This window comes from Garra rufa, chromosome 2, assembly GCF_049309525.1.
Source record: "Garra rufa chromosome 2, GarRuf1.0, whole genome shotgun sequence".
In the NCBI taxonomy this organism is placed as follows: domain Eukaryota; kingdom Metazoa; phylum Chordata; class Actinopteri; order Cypriniformes; family Cyprinidae; genus Garra; species Garra rufa.
Window position 1 is genome coordinate 14,830,067 of NC_133362.1, and position 11,117 is coordinate 14,841,183.

Below are 11,117 nucleotides of genomic sequence, written 5' to 3' on the forward strand. Positions count from 1 at the left end.
GCTGATGAAAATTCAGCCTTGTATCACAGGAATAAATTTTAAAATATATTAAAACAGAAAAAACATTATTTTAAACTTTAATGATATTTCAAAATATTACTATTTAAAAAAAATCTTACTGATCCCAAACTTTTAAACTGCATTTTACTTTTGTATTTACGCAATGTTTATTTAGCTGCTGTGGTGCTTATTACTTTTCTCAGCGCTATCCCGGATAGGCTAGTCACGGTCGGCTGTGATTATACCATTATTGTAAGTAACTTTCTGCTTCGCATATCTGTTTTTGTAGTTCACAGAAAATATTGGACAAATAATTGTAAAAGATGATACCTTTATGAGAATCCCCCCCCCCCCCCCCCCCCCAAAAAAAAAACGCTATCAGATTTGAATGTATTTCACTTGAGAATTCAAGTTTCTGATCAACCAAGCGCCCCCTGGAGGAATACTTTTTATTTATTTAATATCAGTGGTTGCCAATGGTGCTCGTCTGGACTACCAGGAAATAGGTGCACTTGATCAGTTTCGGTTTGTACGTCACTGGGGCGTGGAGTATCAAAATACTGAATACTGTCCAAATCAGTGGACCGTTTTCGCAGTTCTTCGAAAGCATGCGGCCGTGTGAGTAACGTTACCAAATTGTTATAAACAACACAAAGAAAATATCTTCTGTGTTTCGTCGTTTTTTATTTAAAATACTTTAACTCTCAATTTCAGCTCTGACCACCGTCGCTGTGATCTCAGCTGGGGCTGGTAAGTAGTAAGACTAAATCTTTTACAGCAGCATTAAAGGAATAGTTTACCCCAAAATGTATTTTTTCCGTCCAAAATGTAGATGAGTTTCTTTTTTCCGCCAGGTGAACAGGGTGTTATTGTGAACAAATAATGCTATCTGTATCAGATTATGCTACCAACACTGTATTCTTCATACTATAAAGTTAGGTTTCGGGTTGGGGTAGGTGTACGCGTTAATAACGCCTCACACCACATTAATATCATGCTGGAAGCAAAATCGGATACGTAAAAGTTAGCATTTTTCGCTGTCGAATTATGCTACCATCTGTTTGAATAGGAGGGAGCACAAATCGTCAACAGCTCCCTATTTTAAGATCGTCAGAATAAGAGCCATCAGAACTAAAGTCCTAACAGGTGATAAAAACATCATAATAATCCACAAGTAGGCTCATATAAGATGTTTTTAACTTCAGACAATTGCTTCTCTCTAAAATACAAGACCTTTATCTGTAATATTGCTTCCTCTAGTGAGAAAGTTGTCTATGAATCACGAGAGAAATATGCAGTTTACAAGCTAAAACAGTTTTAAACAAAATATGGACTGGTATTTTGTCCAGAAGCAACAGTTTAAAGTTTAATTTTAATTGATTTGTTTCTCGCAAATGTCACAAGATGTTAATAGATTGACTGGAGTCATGTAGATTACTTTTTGATTACAGCTGTTTCGTTCTGATGGCACCCATTCACTGCAGTGGATCCATTAGTGAGCAAATGTAATGTTTAATATCTCCAAATCTGTTCTGATAAAGAAAAACTCATCCACATCTTAGATGGCCAGAGGGTGAGAGCATTTTGAGAAATGTTTTATATTTGGGTGAACTATTCCATTAAGGCTTAATAGGAGACACTGTAGGCAAAACCACTTTTTTTATGGACCTGTCAAGTTTGAGATTGTGGACTTTTTGGTTTTTCATACACATGATTTTGTTTTGTTTTTCAAGTGTTTTTTTTTTTAGATTAGTGGAAAGAAAACATCCAAACGACAACTTTAAGTGTTTCTTTTATAGCACTTTATCTATTTGTGTCAATAGATTTGAATTACAACACATTTTTAAATGCCGTTTTCTCAAAATGAGTTTATAAATCTCATAAATCTCCACCAAATTTTAAATGTTTATTCCTGTCTATATCGTAAAGGTTTTTACAGAGGGATTTGTTCATATATAATTTGCCTGATTTTATACAACATTTTATTCCCCCAAGAATTGTAAAAGAAAAAGTATTTTCTGAGTTAAAGTGTGATCAAATGAGATACCCAAAATTCCCTCTGTAGAAACATTTGACTCCAATGTCAAAAAAATTGAACAAGAATTTTAAAACTGACTTTATCCAGTGTTTAGAGTTTTGTACTAGAAATGTATGCAAATTAGTGCATATTTCATTAAATAATGCCTCATTTGCATATTAAAACCTAACATTTTAGAAAACTTGTAATACAAAAAATGTTTGTAATTATCAGTGTAATCAATCAACTGGGTAAGTAAGGCAATAACTATTAGTTAATTTATTTTTTTACCTTATTCACCTGCAGTGTCTCGCCTTAAATGCTTGTTATTAATGGATTCAAAATGACAATTTTTCACAGAAATTCTTTGAACTATTTATTCATTTTCATGTTGATTAGCTGGTTCCGTACTTTTGGTCCCGTTTGCACTCGGCGCGGCTGGTTTTACTGGCGCCGGTATCGCGGCAGGTTCTACAGCAGCTGGCATGATGTCGTCAGCAGCCGTCGCCAATGGTGGTGGTGTGGCTGCAGGAAGTTTGGTCGCTATCCTCCAGTCTGCAGGTATTTACTACTACTTTATTAGGGGTATAAATGCCTTAATACTAGCAAAACAATCAAACACATACATTAATTAGTCTTATACACCAATTGGCAATATCAAGCAGCAAAACAAGCTGTTTTGTACAGTATATATTTATATATATGTTTTGTACAGTAAATATTTGGCCACAGATGCCAGACATTTACAAATGGCCAGAAGAAAAAGGTGGATAAGCTACAGGTGTAACTAAATTTTTCAATGAGCAATAGTACCTGATAAATGTTTTGTATTCTAAGTTATGGATAAACATTTATGATCACTGGGCTCAGTATACATGTTCTGTGTGTCATTCTAGTTAAGTTATTGCTTTTATAAGGGTTTTTGTGTTCTGTCCTTGTTTTCAGGTGCTGCCGGTTTGTCTACAACAGCAACAGCTGGGGTGGCATCTGTGGGTGGTGCTACAGGAGCTCTAGTAGGTCGAGCTGTTAATTGGTTGAGGAGGATAAGGTGATAAGAAATATCTTGGAGTCCAAAGAGCTTCTGTTCACAGCCTGTTACAGTGAAAGTTTAGCAGCAGCCTCTGTGTGTTTGAAAAATAAGAATGTAATCACCTGAAATTTGGAGATATCAAAAAATCTGTAATTTTTCATTTGCCGCTTCTATAACCAAAATTAAAATGTGGTTCTAAAAGCACTTTCACATTGTGTTTACATCCTGTTCAGAATTATTAATATTCACTGTTGTGTGTTTTTTTTTAAAGATAGTGAAAATAACTACTTTAAAAATAATCCATGTGGTAAATTTATGTTGCTAATAATGTGACCAATTCCTAAAATATTATAAATTAAATTACAATCTTTCCCTTTTGATTTTTAGATTGTCAGTTAATTTACAGACACTTCATAATCCACAGTCACTTACAAATGATGAACAGCACAAACATGTGATTATGCTGCGTTCCAGGCAGGTTTTTAAACTCGTAAATCACAACTTCAAATCACCACTCACGACTTTGTAGCGTTCCAGGCAAGTCACCCCAAACTGCCTGAGAGCATGTATTATTATTACATTATTATTAATTTGTTTGCAACATTACATAGCCATAAAGTCTATTTTTTCACTGTGTACCACTTGCACAAACAGCGCACCCGTAGGTGCTGACATTGTGGTTTAACCAGTTCTGAAAAACATTTTAATATTCTCAAGAACCATTTTCCTCTATAAAGAACCTTTTGTGCAATTAAAAGGTTCCAGGAATATTAAAGGTTCTTCTAGGAACCATAGATACCAATTAATAATAAATCAACTATGGAGTGTCTATTTACACTAAGTGCACATTGCCTTGTTGGAAGAGGCTATTAACATTAACTCCGCCCACCAAGGTTTAATAACTGCTCCAATGGTGTAGAATAGATGGTAGAACGAGTCATTTTTAACATGATTGACCTGGGTTGCTAGACTAATTTTTTTCTCCCTTTTCAAATCTTATATCACATCGGAAAAGCATTTATTTTATTTAAAGTCTGGTCGGGTTGGTAGGTGTAGGGAGGGCTTATTGAGGGCTTATATTGGCCAATAAGGCGGCAACCATTTAATAATTTGAATTAAAATTATAATTTACACTCAGTTTGTTATTATTGCATAAGTTACTGTTTTATAATGTACTACAATAGGCTACTGAGGTGCAGATAATTGCCACTATTTGCAATAAGTAGTATAAATAGCAGACAGTCATGCTATTGTAACAGTCTAAATCGAGTCTATGGATATTTTTTTACTTAGTGTAAATAGAATGCATTGCTATGTGCACTTAGTGTAAATAACCTCTATCACTATTTATTACACGGCTCAATAAAAAGGAACATACATTGTCAAATACAATAGGTTAGATGTGTGTGATCCTGCTACAGTCTAGTAATTTATCTGATCAGCTGACTGCCTGTATCAGAAGGTCATGTGACAGCCACCATTATGATGACAAGGAATGCTAACATATTTCATAGTTGACGTATATATAAATTTAAACTAATAACTATATCAAGGTAAACATGTTTAAGAGATGAAGACAATCATCTCTATTTCCACACTACCGCAGTTTGGTAGGGTGCTAGAGCAGAAATACTTGAAGTGAATTCTCGGATGTAGGTGTCATGACTCCATGTGATTTCCGCCTCTGGATAAGTTTCAGTTTTGTTACGTCATTACTCTTTGTGAAGCATAAATATTGTAGCGGTGCACTGCAAATCTGTGTGTGTGAAAACACCGTTCATACGATCCTTTAAATCATGAAACGCAGTAAGTAGCGCAAACGTTTGCTTCTGGTGATATGAGACGCGTCTATGCGTGGCATAGACAGGGTGAGGTAAAATGCAAAAGCGGTTAATTGCGAAAGAAATATTGCTGTGTTTAAACGACAAAAGTATTCGATCAGATATGAGTTGGAGGTTTTATTTTGAAGAAGAAATTTGTTTGGTATTTACACTGCAAAACGGTGTAAAATTAGCGAATGGCGTGTTCAAAGTCGTGGTTAATATAAAAAAGAAAAAAAGTAGAAAATGTGTCATTTATAGTTTGGCCTAAATAACAAAGCAAATAAAATTCAAACGCAAATAAGAAATCTTGTAAAAATGTTCCCACAAGGAATGTATATTACACTGTTACACGGAATAACTGACACAGACTTTCCTCTTCCATTTTACAGTGTAACTGATAAATCGGTAACAAGTAACTATTTATTAGGTAGTATCTTAATGTATCTTTCTAATCTTGTCAGAAAAAGAATTCCAATAAAATTTTGGGTTTGTACCACTGATCTATATTACAATGGTTTGTATCCACCTTATTTTTCTGTAAGAGTGGTCGTGGCCATTTGTAAATTTTATAGGTCTGGCTTCTGGTATTATCTGTCCAGCTATTTTTAGCTGCTTAGTATTGCAAATTGGTGTGTCTTACCATATTATTTTAATGTATTATCTTAATTGAATGCACTGGTTTGTAGTGCAAACAGTTAACAGTTTACTGCATGTTGTTATTCTTCTCATTATTTCCCTATATAGTGTTTTAACCATAGATGTGTATGTAATACCCATCTGACCGCTGCATGCAAGTAGATGCATCCACCATTTTGGAACGGTGAACTTGACATTATTCACCATACTGTGGGTTCGCAGACAAATGATTGTGGCAGGATTGTGGGTTTTTGAATTATCAGTGATTATGGTGAATGACATTAAGTTGACCATTACAATATGGCGGACGGCTTATGTATAGCGGCCCACAGAAACAGTCACTTATGAGGCATTTATGTATTCATATCTATGATTTTAACGATGTGTCATCAGTCAGCCATATTGGTGGCACTGAATGTATACAATGCCACTGAACCGTACAAAAACTCGCAAATTTTGCTGATAATTGCTGCTGAAAATGGTCAATTATTGTTTTCAGCTGTACTAATCAGTCAGACTGGACAGTCAACATTTGAAGTACTATAGACTCCCAAAAGTCATTACAAATCAAAGAGAAGAGTGCAAAAAACTGTCTGAGGAACAAAAGGCATTTATGGTTGGCCAAACTGAACCAGGATTTGCGGGGCAAGATTCTTGACAACATTTGTGTTTGTTCTTACTTCTGGTCAGGTAGGTGAAATATTAGGTTAATATCTTAATTAATATTGCTTGTACATATCTTCACCACCTATTAACTTCAGTTTCTCAAAATATTGTTGCTCTTTCCTTCTTTCCTCATTAGTAAATCCTAATCTATATGATTTAGAAGCTCCCACACACTTTTTTTCATAGTTTAGACAGCATAAATTAGCAGAACAACATATAAAAAAATGTGCAATCCATGCTGTTGTTTACATCCGAGTATCTCCAATATGCCCGCACATCCGGGTAACTGACCAAACTGTGACAGACCCTCTATACCGGCTAAAGAACCGGAAGTCTCAATAGGCTTACTTTCGCTTTGAATAATGTGGATAGAGTTCGTTATAAATAAATTCTGCAGTGTTTAATCAGTTTTATCCATTTTCAGAACTGTTCACCATAATCGGGGTCACAGCTGGGGCAGGTAAAGGTGTTCTGAGAATTATTTCCTTTAAATGAAAGCACATCAGTTGTCCACAATATAATTACTTGTGTTTATGTCTATTAGTTGGTACGGTTGCACTGGCCCCGGTGGCGCTCACCATGGCTGGATTCACCTCCGCTGGTATAGCAGCAGGTTCTGTGGCTGCCAGCATGATGTCATCAGCAGCCATTGCCAACGGTGGTGGTGTGGCTGCGGGAAGTTTGGTCGCTGTCCTCCAATCTGCAGGTATACTTGATTAAAAGTTGAAGTGCCTATGTCCATTTTTTTTATTTTAAAGGAATAGTTCACCTAAACATAAAAAAAAATCATCATTTTCTGACCTGTATGTCATTCCCAAAATGTTCAAGAACATTTTACAGATTTTTGGTGATGTAAATATTGTTGTTTCTGGTCAGGTGCTGCTGGGTTGTCTGCAGGTGCGACAGCAGCCGTGGCATCTGTGGGTGGAGCAGTAGGTGCTGTAATAGGCGGAGTTGCAGATTTTTTCTCTCATTCCAGAGGTCCACCTCCACCTGATGACGACGACGATGGATCTGAAGACGGGGATGGGACAGAGATGATGAATTTGATGGAGACCAAAGAGCTTATGCCAAAATAAGGAACAGTGTTAATAACTGAAAACAATGTATTTGTGTGAGCACTTTGTATTTGTGTGCATGTTAATTTTATGCTTGTGCAGGATGTTGCCTTTCAGTTTGAATGCAATATATTGAAAAGGATTTGTGCCCTTGAATATAAAACTCAAATCTTTACAGCAGAATTTTGATTTGTCTTATATTTGAAGCTGCCATTACTGATTCTCTTCTTTTTAATACTGTGATCTGCTTTGCAATCTCTATTTTATAAAGCACTACTAAATAAAGGATGAACTGTTATTTGTTGTGTATGTCTGTGCTGATACAGTATATTCAAATGTATTAACTACTGCTATTTTTCGCCTGCAATCTGAACAGCAGATGTCGCTCTCACCCCATTTCTAGAAACTAAGTCATTTTTCCTGAGTATAGTTTCTGTTTTGTCCCCATAGATCGGTCGGTATAGGTTATGCGGTAAGTAAACTGATGAATCAGAACAATATGACCGATCTTCCCTCTCTCACAAACAAAAGGAGCTGAACTTTAGACAAACATTGAAAGAGGTCCGCTCTGTTTGTGAATTTGGTTTCGGTTTCCATTCTTAAAAAGCATCCACTAAGACGAACGACCCGTCCCACAAACTATACGAGGGCTTTGAGCAAATTGGAATATCTAGTTTGTGTGCCTTAGCAGAGTCCGAGATGGATACCTGTGAGTAGGCCTTATCTTCTAATATAAATGTATAATCTTTAATGTTGTTTATCTACAATTGACAAACAGCTAACCTGTTTTTTTTTTTTTTTTTTTTTTTTTTATCCTCTAGTAATGATTATTGCATGTGGTGGTGCAGCAGGTAAAAAATATATATATATATATATATATGTATGTGTGTGTGTGTATATATATATAAATTAGTTTTTTTTACACAACTTTCGATTTAAGTTAATGTTAGTAACTAATGTTAACAAGTGGAACCTTTTTTGTGCAGGTTTTAATATATTACTTTGTCAAAATCAATTTTATTACTAATATATATCATATATATATTTTTAAAACCTGCACAAAAAAGGTTCCACTTGTTAACATTAGTAACATTAACTAAAATCGAAAGTTGTGTTTGTTAATGTTATTTAGTGTATTTTATATGGGTCATTCCTGGGATTCAATAATATTTCAGTCCACCAGAGTTTCTAAAGTGGTGTTTCACCAAAATTAATTGTTTGAAGCTTTTCACAATACTTTGGTATGCCCATTATAATGAATAAAAATAATTATTGCATTTTAGTATTTTTAGCATAAAATAATGTCATATCTATCTTAAACCAAGCATTTTGTCATGTGCCTGAGACACTTCACTGAGTTTTTACTCAGAAAACCGTATATATGAAGTTTAAACTGATATGGCTTTTTTACCATACATTATTACCTAAATGTGCATAGTGTCTGTGATTTTTGTCAATAAGATAAACATTTATTTGTGTTCCTTTTTTGTGGAGAATATTTTTCTAAAAAGCTATGTTGTAGACTTGTAGACTTTAGACTTTAAATTTATGTCCCTTAGTCTGAAATCAGTCACACTAACCTTTCTACGCCCATAATAATTTCAACTCAAGGTCATATGTGACAATATTTACCAGAAATGACATCATTCAGGTCTCTTTAATGGTGCAAATTGTTAGTAGTATCATAGGACTTTTTATTCCTATTTTTGAGGCATGTTATAGTGTGGGAGGGTACTGTCAAGCTTAACAACTCAACCCTGTCACAAAATTAAGATGGAAAATGATTATTTTTCAACATTTTATTTTATTCCATAAGTACATACAATTTACTTGTTTTATTGCTGCCATATATGGTCTACTCTCCTAACTACATGAGCAGCAGTGGCCATTTTGAGTAAAAAACCTCAATTGCGTTACACTTTTATGTATTTCTCATTGTTTACAGGGTTGTAAACTTGTGACGGGGGAGTTAATTACTTCATTTATTAATAATTGTAATTAAAAATATATAAAATAGTCATGGTTGCAACAAATATATACACCAAAATCATGACAACTATGTTTGTGTGACAGACTGGAAAGGTAATAGTGAAAGAAAAGACTATTATAATGGTAGGCACCCCCAAGAATATAAATTTTTTTGGTTGTTTCCTCAACTTCAGTTTTATTCTTTAAGAGACTCTTTGAAAATGTGTTCTAAAGTTTTATGAATTTAAGTGTGTTCTTCAAGATGCCTGTAGGTGGCGTATTACGCTAGAATGAGGAGGAAATTGCGTTCTGGCAAAAGAGCAAGGCTATTAAAGAAAGTGCCAGAACGCTGCAGATTCTAATCTGTGTTTGTCTCATTCTATCTTACAGTTACGTTTTCTCATCCTTCCCTGTTTGAGACCGGTAACATTTGTTATAAATAGATTTCTTTATGTAATATGTAAAGTTAAACTTTGACAAGCATCCTACATCAGAAATTGCACCCACATTTGCAGCATGCAGATATGTTGACCCAGAAATAAGGAGACAAATGAGAGAGAAACAAAACCAAAAATTAAAACTGAATGCAATATATCCCTCCAAATCTTGTTACAGACTTTATCCTCGACACCTTGACGCATTAATATTTTTGGAAAAATATCAGGGAAGACAATCAAGAATCAAAGCATTTCGTGCTGATTACTATCTGACATGTTAAGGACTAAAACAATAAAATTGCGGTTTTTGTTCAGCTTTTAAATTGCTTTTTTTTTTTCCAAAATAAAGAGACTATAGACACACAATGCATATTTTTAGCTTTGGTCCTGTAAAAATATGAAAAATATTATGGAGGTTTGACATCTTTGAATTATGTACATATGTATTATGTGAAAAAAAATGTATATTCCAAGTTGAAATGATACCAAATCCCAGGAATGACCCACACTACATTCATAAAGAATAATAATCACTGTAATGCATTGCTGAAAGATTTAATGGAATTTGATCCAACTTAACTAACTACCTTGTTTATATAACAGTCTTTGCAGCTCCTTATGTTCTATCAGCAGTCGGTTTCACCACAAGTGGAATCGCTGCAGGTTCTTATGCCGCCTCAATGATGTCAGCCGCTGATGTGGCTAACGGAGGAGGGGTCGCAGCAGGGTCATTGGTCTCAATTCTTCAAGCCTTTGGTGAGTCAGACATCTGCCATTAAAAATCATCTGTAACCAGTGTAAACAGAAAACTGCTTTATGCCCATTCAACTGAGATACTTGTCAACAGGTGCTGCCTGCTGTGATCTCTCTGGTTGGTAAAGCCGTTGTGGGTGTTGTGGGAAGCGTTGTGGGTGCTGTGGGATCCATTGTGGGTGCTGCTGCCATGGCTATTTTGTAACTGTTTCTGCCGCATTAATGCATTTATTAAATATCCCTTACTATTATCCCTAACTAATCTAAGTGGTCAACATCACATTGGAATATTTCTATCAGCAGTTTAGTGTGTGAAAAGTTACGAGTTCTCTTTATATCAATAAAATAAAAACAAAACAAATGGTCTCTTTCTGTCCTGTCTTTCGTTATTGTAAACTACTTTTGTCTAATTCACTGTAATTCATTAGAGTTGCACACTTAAACTGTCAGATTTTTACATTTTGGCTCACAGTACAGCCATCTGTTCAGAAAGCAAGTTATGTGACATATTCAGTTAAGTTTACAGAAAAGAAAACACATAACCACAGCTTTCATTTCTAAAAATTGACGTAAGAAAATGTAAATATAGCTTTAGCAAATTACTCTCTGAACATAACCTGCTCGGGAGGGTTAGTTTACTACAGGTTCACACCTCTCAGCTTCAAACAAAAGAAGAAAAATAAAGTATTAGAAAAGGTTGGGGATGGTTGCAGTGTGACTCATTCCTTC

The 11,117-nt window shown here is 35.0% G+C and overlaps 2 protein-coding genes across 2 annotated transcripts; both read left to right on the forward strand.

Moving 5' to 3' along the window:
* Positions 1 to 482: 482 nt before the first annotated feature.
* LOC141326175 (interferon alpha-inducible protein 27-like protein 2A) lies at positions 483 to 3,251 on the forward strand. The gene is made up of 4 exons (XM_073834890.1): positions 483 to 618; positions 715 to 750; positions 2,417 to 2,578; positions 2,963 to 3,251. Exons 1-4 carry the CDS (start codon positions 609 to 611, stop codon positions 3,067 to 3,069), a joined length of 315 nt encoding a protein of 104 aa, XP_073690991.1. The 5' UTR covers positions 483 to 608; the 3' UTR covers positions 3,070 to 3,251.
* A 4,449-nt stretch (positions 3,252 to 7,700) lies between these two features.
* On the forward strand, positions 7,701 to 10,749 carry LOC141325080 (interferon alpha-inducible protein 27, mitochondrial-like). The gene is made up of 4 exons (XM_073833590.1): positions 7,701 to 7,939; positions 8,052 to 8,081; positions 10,239 to 10,391; positions 10,483 to 10,749. Exons 1-4 carry the CDS (start codon positions 7,930 to 7,932, stop codon positions 10,512 to 10,514), a joined length of 225 nt encoding a protein of 74 aa, XP_073689691.1. The 5' UTR covers positions 7,701 to 7,929; the 3' UTR covers positions 10,515 to 10,749.
* Positions 10,750 to 11,117: the final 368 nt, after the last annotated feature.